Source organism: Melospiza georgiana, chromosome 8 (genome assembly GCF_028018845.1).
Source record: "Melospiza georgiana isolate bMelGeo1 chromosome 8, bMelGeo1.pri, whole genome shotgun sequence".
Taxonomy (NCBI): domain Eukaryota; kingdom Metazoa; phylum Chordata; class Aves; order Passeriformes; family Passerellidae; genus Melospiza; species Melospiza georgiana.
Window position 1 is genome coordinate 29,575,668 of NC_080437.1, and position 14,980 is coordinate 29,590,647.

Genomic DNA, 14,980 nt, shown 5'->3' on the forward strand with positions numbered 1-14,980 from the left:
TTACCTTTTAAAAGTGTTAAAACCCAACAGCAAGCCAACTTAACTTGGCTCCCAAACTTTCTTTATTCTCTATCTTTCCCTTTAATTTGCTTCCTGTGTCTTTTATAATGGTTTCCTGAGGTTCTGATCACAGTATCATTGTGGCATCAGTCTACTGGAAGCATAATCCTGGAGATACTCCTTTTAAAGGATAATTTAATTGAATTCTTAAATAGGAGAAGAAAATTAATTTCCTCTGACTTCATCCTCTTTTGAATACTTAAACTTGCACAATCATACATTAAAGAAATAGACTCTATCAACTTTGAAACCTCAGGATTTATCACTTAAATACTATTCTGGTGCTTGTCAAAGCAAAATTTAAAAAAAAAATCTTTTAAAAAATCTAGTCACTGGGGAAAAGTCATTTTTCCACATTGAAATGTCTAAGTGTCTCTTCCCATCTGTAGTAACAGGCACTTAATGAAGAGGAAAAAAACCGACACAGAAATTCTCAACATAGTTCACTTTTCTAAATGCAAATAAAAATAAAAACACCAAAAGACTGCATTATGTTAGTTTCAATCAAATGTTGATGAGCCTGGAAAAGTGAGAGGCTTCAGGAATGAGATGGCAACTTACTGCTGGAGGCACACAGCTCTCTGGGGCTGGAGGACATCGGCTGAGCACACATCTGACACAGACAGTCCCTTCCATTAAAGGTAACCCGATCTCCTGGTGGAAATGGACGCCTGGAAAGTTCAAGAGAAAAATGTATTTTTGCAAAAGTTATGCCAGAGATTTTCCTCTGTTCCCCATGCCTTGATTTTTCTGCCCTCCTCCAGCACAATCAATATTTTACAGAAACTCAGGCCAAATAGTTTCTGCAATGTGGCCTTGGCAAAGCCAGGCACTGGAAGAAATCCAATCCATGGAGGCAAGCAGAGCAGAGGTTAGACTTGCCTTGTATTTTCATTTTAAAAAGATTATCAAACATATTTTATCTGAATAGTGGAGACAGTGAAATCTGCTAAGACACAACACCTACATTTATGATGGTCTCAGCTTGATGTTGTGGATAGCAAATGATACAGAAGAGAACTCAAAGAATTAGAACTGTTCTTGAGGTTGGTGAAGGAATGTGGAGCTAGTCACTCATAAATGTTAAGAATGTGTGTTGGGCAGAAGTTGACATTGCTGTTAACTCTTATTTGGTGCCTAAATCAGAGGATGAACAACATTTAATAGCTCCAAATCTTTAATAAGGAGTGTTAACTGCTGAGTGCAGACCCCCACCTCACTCCAAAACTGCTCAGCAAATCTACTGCTGATTTCAACAAAGCAAAATGTTACAGGCGTGGTTTCCTTTCCACTGCCATCTCTAAGTGGGCCAAAAATAAATCAGCAGAAATACTGAATTTCATTAATCTATTTCAAAGACTCATCTTTTGTTCATTCAACATAAAAAGATTGATGCAAGTCAATGTACAGAAAATTGATGTCATGTTTCACACTCTCCCTGGGAAATAAAACTGCATTGTATACACTGTATGATTATCAAAATGCAGGAAACTCACACCCTATTTAAAACAGAAAACAATCAAAATTCTTTCAATAGAAAAGAACTGAAAAATGTACCAGGCTAAAGGACAGAGTACTTCAACTACTTATCAGAGATAGGAGTCTAAAATGTCACCTTTCTCTGATGCACAGAGCCTTAGCTAACTCCTTGTTATTTGCTGCAGAACTGAAGAATGGTTCTCTTACTGGGGACAAGAAAGAGTATTTGGGAAGAGGGGGAATCCCAGTAATCCCAAAGCCACATGCTCTTACTTTGGACTGTCCTCAGAGCTCAAATGCAGCATCCAGAATTTTGCTGCACTTCATTTCTCCCACCAAGCTGCGCTGATCGCCTGAACTCACATCATTATCTCAGTGTGTAAGCCTGATAATTAATTCTTTCAGACATGAGACTAACTGTCTGAGAACAGGGAACTACATGTCATAAAAAAAGCCATGTCCCCCATATAAATGAGAGGCATTTTCAAGACTTTTCAAGTCAGATCCACAGCAGATCTTCTATAAAAAAATAAATGCGTTCTCAAGAGAAATCTGTCTTGAGACTTGGTTCTGATGGCAACACCTCTCCTTGTGTTTTCCTTGAACTGGGCTCCTGCCATGTTGTGTGAAGGGATCACTTACTTGCAGACAGTGCAGGCAAAGCAGCTTGGATGGTAAGTTTTCCCCAGAGCTGTCACCACCTCGCCCTCCACGAACTCCCCGCAGCCGTTGCAGCGGGTGCCGTACATGCGCTGGTAGTCCAAGGTGCACAGATATTCTCCATTCTTTATAAAAAAGCCTCCTTGTGCCAGGTCACAGCCACACACTGGAATCAAAAAACAAGCCACACAGATTAGAAAAATATCACTGCTAAGGATGTCAGCTGCTCAATTGTATCAGTACAAGGGTGAAGAGCCAGTCAAGGATTTCTGTGACTTGGCAGTTTTTCCTCTGTGAAATGCCTATTCACTCAAACCAGAACACAGCACAACCAGGAGCCTGCTTTGCTTTGAGAAAATATTCAGAGTCCTGCATTGGCATTTCTGGTCAATCCAAAGACAGAAATCAATTCTACCTCTAACAGCCAAATCCCATTAAGAGAAAGTGCCATGGGAGATTGAATTTCACACAGTGCCTTTAGCTTGGGTGGAACAAAGAACTCAAAACTACCTATTTAGTGTTCCCCTGTACCACCAAAAATTTATACCCAGCTCCTCCCAGGCACTTTGGTTTCTGGCACTCCTCCTGCTCCTCTGTATATTGCTGTATCTGTGTAATTCAGTAAGAGAAACCACTCTTCACAGCACTCTAGCATGTTAACTTAACTCTCCAAGGAATGCCATCTCATCCCCCTTCACCAGATTCAAGTATCTTCTGATCAAATATCAGAAATATTCAATATCAGGGATTCTGAGTATTAAGGAAAAATAAATAAGCAGTACACTAGGTCCTTGCAGTTACACAGTCCTTGAAATATTAAAATATGAAATACAGAAAGATTATCAGGGGGAGTGGGTTCAATTCCTCTTTTTGCCACGAGTCCCAAGCACATTATTGTGTACTCAATATTCATCCTCAGTGCTGGTATAATGGGCTAGTATCTTACTAGCTACCTGCCTTGAAAATTAAAATTGCAAGGCATTTGGGGCAGGAATTGTAAATTTCCTTTGTCTGTTGCCCAGCCCTGGAGGTCTAATGACTGCTACTGTAACAATAATTAATAGAAAAACAATAAACAGAACTAAAATGCAGCTTAGAAGGAAAGCAGTATCAGGACCAGCCTTTTTCCAGTTTCACATTTCTGCATAGACAGTGATAATATTCCATGTGCAAACAAATTACATTTCATGGTGGCATTAAATCCACAAGCAGCCAAAACTCAATTATGAGTGACTGAGGAGAATTACAAAGAACTACTGTTAAGGCTCTGTTAAAATGCTGCAGAAGGTTCCAAAATGTTTTCTTTAGGTAAACATCCAGAAAAAAAAAAAAATCAGTCCTTCTTTTTCTTCTACTGATCTCCGTTTTGTTTAAAATATTATTTTCAAATTAACAGTAAAATATCCTGTTAGGCAGAATGTGCAGGCAACCTCTACACCACAATTTCCTACTGGAGGTCCAGTGGAAAACCTACTTACAATAAGTTTGCTTCTCTAAGTTATTTTGGGCAGATCCTTACCATTAAATCATGTAGAAATGGAGAATTCTACTTTAATGTTTAAAAGATGCTAAACTTCATGAAGTGCTATGGAGTACTCACATGTCTGTGTGATTATTTAAATCCTAGTTTGTAATTCACCTTGTGGCTTTAACATCCAAGTATATCTATTTTTCAGCCTCAAGCTGAAGATGCTCAGCGTGCAGCTGGATCTGCCTCAGGAGCTGCATGTATGAACTCTCATGCTCTTTGGTATGAGTTTTACCAAAAGAGTCATTTTTTGAAGAACTCATTTGGTCTCTGCGGCCCCCTTTACCTGCCTAGGCAAGGCTCTAATGAACTGGGATGATCAAATGTAACTTTGAATACCACCTCTGTTCTAGCTGCTTCTGAAAACCCAGCTTCAGCATCATAAAGAAGTGGCAGATCATTGTTTGCAAAAATTACTACAGAATTGGAAGGAAAGGGTTCATGCATTCACAGTTATTAGGCTCTACCCCCAGGGATTCAAGCCTATCAATGAAAACGGGGGCTAAATATTTCACAAGTCTTTTACAGACAGCAACTGTCAGAAAGAATCTCTTTCTACTGCCCTTTTCGTCATGAAGTCTTCTTTCTATCCAATCTCTAACTCATTCTGCAAATAATTCAGAATATCTGAGTTAAATCCTCCCACCCTGGCCAGCCATGAATTTGGAACCAAGCAGAGGTGCTCATGATGGGAGCCCCCAGCAGATCCATCATCTCTGGCATACACACACCAATCTGCAAGAATTGCAAACAAGCCCTGGCTACTCCACATTACAAGGGATTTTTGCAGTCAATTTAGCACATGTGTCCCTATCACTAATCACAGCTTTAAGCTACATGGGAAAAACAAGGGTCACCCAGGCTGTTAACAGCCATGGTTGGAAAAATGTGATTCCAGCCGGCTGCTTTCACTTTGAGTCAGAGATCAAATCAGAAAGGACAAACGTGGCTGTACCACACTCCATGTACAGTGTGCTTGGTAACAGGGAAGGGATTTGAACGGCTCTTTTTTCTTCTTTTTGCAACTGTGCAGAAGTCCTGGCTCTGACAATGTATCCCCTCAAGCTCACACATACTGCCTTAGCACACATATTTATGACCACTATAGAAAAAACTCAAAAAAGAAGTGAGGAATTGCAATTGTCTTTTATTAAAAAGAAAGCCCACATGCCCACCACTGTTCATGCCTCGAGCAGCAGAGGCAGTGAAGAGAAATCAGCTGTGAACTCTACATATGTACAGCTCATTCTGATGGTGTGATCTATGCAACTGCTGTGGTACACACAGTATGTCATCAAAGAAAAATTTATACCTAAATGATGGCAGTTAACTGTAAACACGAAACTATTTTATTCCTATACGGATGAGAAAAATTAAAGAATTACTTTGTGGAGCCAAGAGTGATGCACATATCATGTCTGAGAAGGCAAAAAGCAAGAGGCATTCTGTAAACATCCATCACAGAGATACAGTTCTACAAAAGAAAAGCATTTCCCCAAGATCCTTCCTGCTCAGTAACATGGGAGAAATTCTGTTTCTCAAGACCAAAACCCTCCTTCTGAAACAGGAGACTCTGGGGAGCATTTCTGTTCCCTAAGGTACCACAAGCATAGAGACAAAAAAAAAAAAAAAACAACAGTATTTTTCTTTAAATGAAAAAATAAACCATTACCTTCAAAAGCTATTGGAGGAACTCAGCTTTTCTCTCTGTATATCAAAGAATTTCATATTCCAAACAAACTATCCTGCCTCTCTTATGAATGGAATAAGCTGGAGCACAGTTCTACCTCCCACTGCAAGGAAAACACCCACCCACCAGCTTTTTCTGTCTTCAGCTACTCTCTGGAGCTCCTGTTTTGCATCCTTGGAGCACAAAAAGCTTGGAGATACTGCCAGGGCTGCTGTCAGCTCCCAGAGCTCCAGGGTCTGCCATGGAAATCTGGGCTGGGCAGGAGCAATCCAGCTGCCTGTGGATCCAGGGACCTGGGCCATTCTTAAGGTGAGTCACTTCAAGTTTTAATGGTGATGACAAAAAAATGAAGAGATCAGAGTTTTTCAAAGAGAACAAATGCAGGATTTTATCCTACTGAGCATTATTTAGGATCTCCATAGTCTTACTGTCAGGGAGAGTTGAACTCCATGTTAATGTTAAGTAAAAATTGTTCCAGCACTGAAGGAAAAAAACCCACACAGGAGAGTCTGTGAATCTGGGCTCTCAGTCTGCAGAAGTGAATGCTATTCATTAAGAAAATTCTAATTATCTACTTTGTTACTGTGCATTAAATAAGGTGCAAATTCAATTTCCTGTTGGGGTTTTATTTCCTTCTTGTATTTTTCAGCTTCATGGAATAATGGTGCTGTTTTCAAGCAGGGAAATAGTCATGCAACAGTTATTCTTAGGACATAAGGGATCTCTTGTTTGAAGGTAGAAAGGAATTTGGAAATGTTTCAGTTTATCACCTACATCCAAAAAAATACACAGGGAAAATCTGTTTCTTTTTTCTTTTCCACATAAGAGTTTAACAAATCCCATATTGATGAAAGCCAGGTTCAAGTTCTTATTAGAGTTTAAAGTTTCTGCATTTCAAATTAACCAAGTCTCCTTCTGCCTTTTACTCCTCTTACCAACACTTTTCTTGATGGCATTATTCATTTAAAGAATGAATATTCATCCAAGCATCATCAGAAAAGCAGATAGAACAGTAAATCTCAGAAGCTGTGCGGCAGCTCTACCCTGGCAGGGAGATTGCGAGGCACCAGTAAGAAATGCATCCAGCAGTTCGCAAAAGCTGTAACAGAGATCCCAGTGACCATTTGTCACACTCCTGTCACTGGAGATTTTTTTTCTGTCATCCACTGATGAGAGACGCATTTTGATTGAAGTTATTTTATGTCCAGTGGTTCTGGAATCTCTTCTCATTTCAGCAGATTGACAAAAGAAACTTGCTGCTAAGTCAAAGTACATGACCATGGAACAAATACAGGTAACCTTAAAATCTGCCTTTATGATGCTTGGCATCGGGTAGAGGAAAGCTTTAGCAGCTGAAACACCCCCTGAGCAAAAGACAAGATTTTATTTCTCCCTTCTTCTCCTAAATTGGTCAGAGATCCCCTTGGGAAGCATCCTCCAGCCTCCAGTCAGGCCTTTCTCCTCTTCCCATGGAAATCCCTGATGCTCCACCTCAGCTATCTCAGAAATCCCTGCCTGCACCCCCCTGAGTGCTGCTGTCACCGTGTCACAGGTAGCTCTCAGTGGGACACCAGACTGAAACCCCTGGGCATTCAATGCAAGCATTCACTCAGCTGAAACCAAAGTGAATTCTGAGTCTCAGATGAGCTCAGTTTTAACTTGGTCAGCTTCCCAACCAATGCCATGACTCTGCCTTCAGCCTCCAGCACTGCAGACACAAATAATGCAGCACTGGGAGTTGCTCCTGTCTGATTTTCAATCTTTCTAGCAATCCAGCAGCCAGCAGCTCATACCTGAGCTCAACAGCAAGCAAACAGCAGCTGTATGTGGTGCAGCAACGTGACAGCTTCCCCACTGCCCCACTGAAATATCAGTGGTTTTTGCACCAGGATGGAAACAATGGCAGGAATCATTCAACCATTTAAAATACCTTTCACATTAAGCACGAGATGGAGATCAAAGTCATTTACAGGTCTGTGGGAAATGAACCTTGGAGAAAAGGCAATCAGTGGAAAAATGTCAAAGCTTAGCCTCGGATGGCTTGACTGTAACTATCTAGAGGAAACATCTCTTTAATAAGATTTTAAATAAGCAAACCAGGAGTTTAAGGATAGAACAAAGCCAAACCTCATCCAAGAAAAGCAAATGAAGGATGCACTGACCACAAAGCCAAGAAACTTTCTGTATTTTTGTAAGGATGCTCTGCCCTGCTCATCAGGCACCTGTTAATCATCCTGCTGCTCCTCTACTTCCAAAGGGATCCTGGAGCTTTTTAAAATCTGACATGGCATCTGTCAGCATTCATCAGTATCAGCCAAGTAGTGCAATTAATTTCATTTCCTGTCAAATGTTTGGTCTCTGAAGAGACCTCAAGCCCAAAACTAAGATTGGTACCAATCACTTGTCATTAATAGTATTCTAACCCCAAGAGAAAAGTAAGGATCCACTTCAGAATGGGAAGAAGCTGAACCTGAAGTGAAATGCCAGAAGAACACTGCAAGAAGAACAGTCTTCAAGACCCAGCAGCTAAGATATGTAAATGCAGAAATGGCAATTAGTCTCACAGCTGCACAGAGGTTTGATTTCACATCAAGCTGAATGCATGAATTCCCATCTGAACTCCATTCCCTGCCATGGGAGAAACTTTAACCTCTGTTATCTTCCTTGAAAGAACAGATTCCCATTTCCACCTGGATCTTGGTGATTCAGAGCTTCAAGTGACCTCATATAATTTCATGATGCTCAGGAAGGAGCACGTTCTACCCACATGTGTGTTATCACATCCACACATCAGTTTCTGTTCCAGAAGAATTTGTGAAAATGCAGAGATCTTTTCAAACAGTGCATTGGATATCTACTACAAGAATGGCCTCATATTTAAACTTTCCCTGACACTGAACTATTTATAGCCTGTTTGCAGCCTCCTCCTGCTGCCACTGAAGGAATCTGATGACAGATCAAAGGTCAAAGAACTAATGATTTAAAACACATTCCAACCTGTTGATATAGTGTCTGCTTACATGACCCTGACTTCTTCCCGGTTCTTCAAGGGAGGAAGATTCGGTTCAAAGTCAAAGGATTACAGAGCATCCCAAAATCTAAACTGAGGAAGCCTCCCCACCCCCGTCAGGCTCACTGAACTGCAGATGATGTAGCCTTGAAAAGTCATCACACAAAAAGCCCAGACCTGTGCCTGAAACCTGAACATACCACTGAGGATTCTGCAAGTTAAGCTCCAGAGACATCTAACTGAAGAGAGGAAAATAACCACATTTATTTCATAATTAAGAAACTGCTTTATGCTGATTTATAACAATGTCTTAATAGAAGCTTAATGGTTTTTTCCTGTGGAATATTCTAGGTTTGTGGAATGCTTCCTGGATGCCAAGACTTGGCTTTGCCTTATAATTAGCAAGATTATTAGCAGGTAATTGCCTTTTGATATTTGATATCACTGTAGCATGTGAAATACTGATACACAGTGAAACATTTCCACCTGACCTTTATTCCACATAATTGCAGATATCCCATTCCTGGAAGTGTTCAAGGCCAGCCTGGACAGGGCTTTGAGCAACCTGTTCTAGTGATTTGGCAAGCTGGCCCACAGCAGAGGGGCTGGACTGTCATGATTTTAAAGTCCCTCCCACCCCAAACCATTCCATGGTTCTGTGATAGTGAGGACTAAAAAAATTAGGGACACCATCCATATTTTATGGCAGGATTGTTTAATTATGAGATTAAATTTTTGTTTAGTCTATATTTCTATCAAAAAATCTAAGTTTTACAATTCATATATAACATCACAAATCTACTATTTGAAACACTCCTACCACAAACACTACACTATCTTGCTAAGATAATTCAGCCAATCTCTACATGCACCAAAATCGAGCTATGGAAACTTTTACATTGTTACTATGACAGCTTAAAGCTTTTTCTGTTAAGCAATACAGTGTACTCAAACCAGCTTTTCCCTCTAACCCAAAAGATGAATCACAGGCTTAATAATAAAGCCTTATTATAGCAATTTTGCTAGCCTCCAAGTTTCCTCTGCTAGTACATGCAATAGGGTAAAGTGAACTGTAATCAACTGACAATGGCAGAAAATGATCATTTGTATCAGATCACAATTTAAATTGAGATATTAAAATCTCTGCTCATGCACATTGTAATTTAGGGCCTGATCTCACGCACATTTACATATGGAACAGCATTGCAGTGAGTAGTCTTAGTTTTTGCAGAAAAGTTATTCATGTACATAGATGCTTACAAGAAAAACTTTTACTTCTTCATAAGCCACTAATTAATTCTTGTTAATGGTAATGTTTATTTCAGACAAACTCAATGATGTCTCCAGCTCAACCTCCTCATCTAACCTTCTCTCCTCTCAGCCTGCTGCTTCCATTGCCTCGTAAAGATTAACAATGCGGACTGGTAAGAGTAATGCACTCCTGCTAAAACAGACCTTAAAGCTTATTTATTACACCAGGAGGCAATGCAGAATCCTATTGAATTTGCATTTTTAACACAAACCAGTGTAATTCCCTGGCAAGGTAAGGGACTTTGTCATGAAACAGCCAAAGACAACTGCTCTGAATGCTGTTCCTGGAGCGGCACTGCTAAATGTCTCTTATCCCTCCTCTGTCCATCATTCCCCTGTTAACTCCAGCTCCCAGTCAGCTGCTGCCTGCCTGAAATTCTTTGCCTATCAGGAGGATGGCAGAGCTCACCTTCCTGTGGACAGCCACACCATTTTCAGCCTTTTTGTTTTCCTATCAGCTCTTGTCAGGAGCCACAAATAGAAGCGGCCGGCAGATAGGACCCAGCAGCTGGAGACACAGGGCTCTCCAAGGCAAACCCCAGCCAGCTCCATCTTATCTGGGGCCAAGGGAACACGTCAGTCAGTGCAGGTTTTACTGGTCATCTCTGGCAGGAAGCAGCTCCTCTGTTCTTAGAAAGATCCCAGAGATGGACAGAGCTCCTGGGGAGGGAGGGCGGCTGCCTGCTCTGGTTACGTGACGCACGAGCCTGTCCTGAGCTGGCTGATGCTCATGGAGATGAAAGTCACCGTGCTCCTGCAGTGCCACTGCCACCGCTGACACGCATGCCAAGCACTCATGGAGTGCCTAAGAGCCTTTGACACAGCCTAGGGGAGCAGCACTACAAGCACATCCAACACACTTAACAGTATGATGTAAAAGCAAAGTTGAGAGCGTGGACGTCAATAATAAAAAGGAATGTCAGACAGAGCAAAGAACAGGATCACACAAACTCTGTGACTCTGTGACAGCCTTATCAAGAAATGGATTTTTCCCACATCTTCTAAGTCTGTGGGTGAAAGTTCAAACACTTCCAGCAGGTATGAAAACAGACAAGTGTGAGCTTGTTCAAGTCTTTCATGATGGGAGTTGCAGTCTCAAGAGCAAAGTTTAGTATACAAAAAATAAAGATAACTAAGCCACCTGTGGATGCAGCTGATACATCCTGGTCCCAGTATGTGTTGGTTTTGCTGCATAACACACTTTATAAACTGAGGGGGGTCTAACTCCACCTACTGTAGAGTTGCAGTCATGTCATATTAAAAACCCATCAGACTAAGAGGGAAGAAAATCACTTACTTGAACAGCTGTGTCCCACTTGTATAAACCATATGGTCAGACAACATGCAATGTGAGTAAATAACTATGTGGCTTAAACAGAAACTGCACTCAAATAACAATAAACAAGATCTGCAGCTCAGGTAAAACATTCAGAACAGAACTTGGAGTAACCTCCTATACACAACCCTTTCCTTTCTCCTTGTGAAGACAAATGAACTCTAAAAAGATAACACTCAGATAACAAACCCAACTAATAAGGCACAGACTAAATGAACAGCATGAGAAAAGTCTCTAACATTCAGCTCTGGCCCTTCTCAGTTCAAACTGGATTTACTTTCCTCCATTTCCTTAACAAGCTAATGGTACAAATCATAGTTTCATTTCCCCCAGCAAGAATTATTTCTACAGCTCTCCCTTCTCTGATGATCTCCATGCAAGCACTCATAAGGTCAATATTATCACAGAATCTTAAACTGTCATCGTAAACAGAAGCTACAATAAGTTGAGACATTCCTCTAGGGAAGGAAAGAACAAAACCAGAAAAAGTATACTAGTAAATCCAGTCTTGCAACAGAATAGTCAAAGCACAAAAGCAGCTTATGAGTAAGTAACTAAAACACAAGTGAAAGAAGAAAGTAGACCTCACCCCTCCTAAAAAAAGCAAGATTAATGTGGTGCATTCATCAGGACAACAATTCCAAAGCCCTGCTCCATCTGCCCCCTTTTTTATCAGGAGTTCCTAAGGGTTCTGTTTGCTGCCTGGCCTGAATTACCATTGTCCTTTGTGCCTCAAAGGGTCTCTAGTGGCCTCATGCTGAAAATATCCTAATCCAGTATCTTCTGTAAATTGAGACCACTACTCAGTATGGACAGGAACAAGAAAATAAACAAATAGTTGCTGGTTTTGAACTGCTCAAGGATTATATGGCATCAAGTACTGCTTGAAATACAGCAGCTGTAATAGAGAGACAGAGATATGCATTTCCCCAAGCATTCCAGAAATAGGGCAGACAGAGCTCCACGGTGCCCTCTAGGATGGGCTGGTGCCACTCCAGACTGGCACAGACAAAATATGTTAATATGTAGGTGAAAGGTAAGCATTTTTAAGTTATCAAGCTGTATCTAACTAAAAACCACAGTTAATAAACAATTTCTTAGATTCCAGACACTGATTTTTCAGCATACAAATAACTCAAGTGACCTTTTAAAGAAAACCATTAATAACATAGGAAAACAACTAGTTCTATTTTCTGCTATATTCCATATATTCAGGAAGCGGAAGAACAGAGCAACCACACAAGTATTCCACCCACATTTGGAACATAAAAAATATAACTGAAACTCAGGAACTGGGCTGGAGACACTATTCAAAGTCTGAATCTGAAGTATACAAGCTAGATATGGACTTTCAGAAAAGATAACTTGGGTTTAATAGAAATGAAAAACTACATGGTATTGGTTCCGCTGCTGTGCTTTACTTGCCCAGTCACTCGGATTTATTCCAGCACCTTTCTCCGTGTTTGCCACCAGCTCTGCCACATTCACCTAGAGCCTGAATCCCTTTCTATGCTGTATCTACCCTGTGCTGAGCTGGGACTGACTGTGGCAGACAGTGGTTGCACAAGGACCTGGGCATTTCTCCTTACTCTCACCTTTCATCCCACGTTTTGTGGTTACTCAATTCAGCCAACTCTGCATTGTTGCTCATTAAACAGAAACTCCATGAAGGAGCCAGGGTTGCCTCCTGCTCCGTGGCACCCATCTTCAAAGGCAATGAATTCACAAAGCATAGTTTTACAATTATTTAATGCTTCATTAAACCTCTGTTTTGTAAAAAAACACAGTGAGTCTTTGTTGTGGTCACAGAGGGCTCAGTGGCATGAGCTGGAGGTGCCAAGAGCCCCTCAGGTCCTCCCTCTGTGGGATGGGCAGCACTACTCCCATTCCCAAGGCAGCTCCATGGCACAGAGCCTTAGAACACCTTTGCAGAACATTTCTGGTGGGTTTTTGAAAGCAGGTACTTTCAGCAGTAAATTGAGTACAAAGGACCTTAATTTTCATAACTATCCCTAATGAAAAACAGTCATTGCTATCAAGAGTTTTTTAAAAATTCCAGATCCTTGAAAAAGCACTTAGGCCAAAAACTACAAAAAGATAGAATTTTCCTAAGTATCACCACCTTTCTTTACCCTTCCCACCTTCAAAACCTTCGGGTACTGAACAAAGAGAATATTTTTAATGGGATGTTGGCAGGAAGCACAACCTCCCATCAATGGTCCAAGGCACATTTGCACAAATGGAATCATTTCTAACAGATGAATATCCAGGTTTTACCTTTGCAGGTGAAGCATTTGATGTGGAAGTGTCTGGCTTGAACTCGGAGCACTTCACCTTTACAGGGCTCCCCACACTTGTGGCAGTGGATGACTGGCTTCTCAGAGGGGTGGTGGGGCTCCTGAGGATGGGCCACTGTAAAGAAAACAAACAAAAAATATTTCAACCCAAACAAGGAGTATTTTCTCCTATCCAAAACTTTGTGTTCCCAGACACTTTACACCATGTATCTGGCCACATTTTATGCTCATCTGAAGAGTTACCACCATTTTATTTCAATATAGTCTTTTCATAAATCAGTAATTTAAGACATTCACATCAGCTGCTGCTTCTTTCCATTGAGGCTGCTACAGAAGGATGAGGAGAAACTCCCTTCACAGTGTCAGTGCCACTGCCATTTTCTTTCCAAGAACACAAGTGTGTGCAAACCATTGGATGAGCACACAAGGAAAGCACAAATTAATTTAATCCAAGAAGGTACATAACCCAAGCAAAAAGGATGGAAGAAAAGCAATTCCAAATCAAGTTCTGGGAAACCAGATGAACCAGATAGTCTGTATGCAAATGGCTACACTAAAAATAAACTACAAACATCTCCTTTTTGCTACAGCAGATACCTAATGCAGGGAAAGCACTCCTGAAGAGAAAAGAAGCCAATATTATTTGTCTCTAATCCCATCAATTCTAGCAGGAATTACTCTCTGCATGCAAATTAGAGATACTATGAATAGGCAGAAACTACCCATGTATTTGCAATATTGTCAGGGAGACATAATTCCAGGCACTGGTAATCACCTAACCACCCAGAGCAGAGCTTGGATAGGAACAGGAAAAGTTTGTGGATTTCATTGTTGTAATAAAAGTTTAATTGCTGCACATTTGGCTTCTGTAAAACATGTTTAACTTTCTCTTCAGATGTGGCAGCTTGGGGCCCTAACAGAAGTGCACGGGTGTAAGCTGGAGCAAGATTTCATCTCAACTGAGCTGTTTGAAGTGGAAAGCATTACCCAGAATGTTCCCAAACAAACCTATGTTCCTTCAATTCTCCCTCCCACATCCCATTCTAGCAGTAGGAAGCCTTTCTCCTTGTAATATTGTTCTCAAACTAGTGGTGCTCATCAGAACATTTCAGAGAAAACACGCCTCTGCCCACGCCTCTGTCTTTATACCACTCCTGTCCTACTTTTCCTGGCCTGCACAGGACTGAGTGCTGATACATCACTCTCACTGTCACTGGAAAACATCTTCAGAATTTTCTCAAGATCTTTTCCTTTCCTGATCACTTCCTGGCATCACCCCAGCCAGGACTATGCTGTTTTTCAGGTTACTGCTTATGCAGCAATATAACAGATACCTTGCTCATTTTACTGCACCAGATTCCTCCCCTTCTTCAGTGGATTTCTAAGGGAAAAGCTCCATGAAGTCTTTTTATATAATTCTCCCTTATAAATGCCTTACCGAAGAAATGCTGCTATCATTTTACATTACATAAATACAAGATTAATAATAAAAAAGCTGAATATGTGATTAGGGGAGTAACAGAATCAAGAATAGAGAATAAAAAAATATTCTAAGCAATTTCTGTTATAAGTCCAGCCAGCCTAATATGGTAACCGTTATGCTTTTCTT

At 40.8% G+C, this 14,980-nt stretch overlaps 1 protein-coding gene across 3 annotated transcripts in view; it reads right to left on the reverse strand.

Annotated features, from left to right (window-relative positions):
- The window catches only part of ABLIM1 (actin binding LIM protein 1), a 188,987-nt gene that overhangs the window by 84,254 nt on the left and 89,753 nt on the right, over nt 1–14,980 (reverse strand). For all 3 annotated transcript variants that reach the window (XM_058028980.1, XM_058028979.1, XM_058028978.1), the window contains exons 2-4: nt 13,352–13,486; nt 2,182–2,365; nt 622–731 (exon numbers count right to left, since the gene is read on the reverse strand). In XM_058028980.1, coding sequence (XP_057884963.1) covers nt 622–731; nt 2,182–2,365; nt 13,352–13,486 — 429 coding nt within the window. The remainder of the gene's footprint in view (nt 1–621; nt 732–2,181; nt 2,366–13,351; nt 13,487–14,980) is intronic.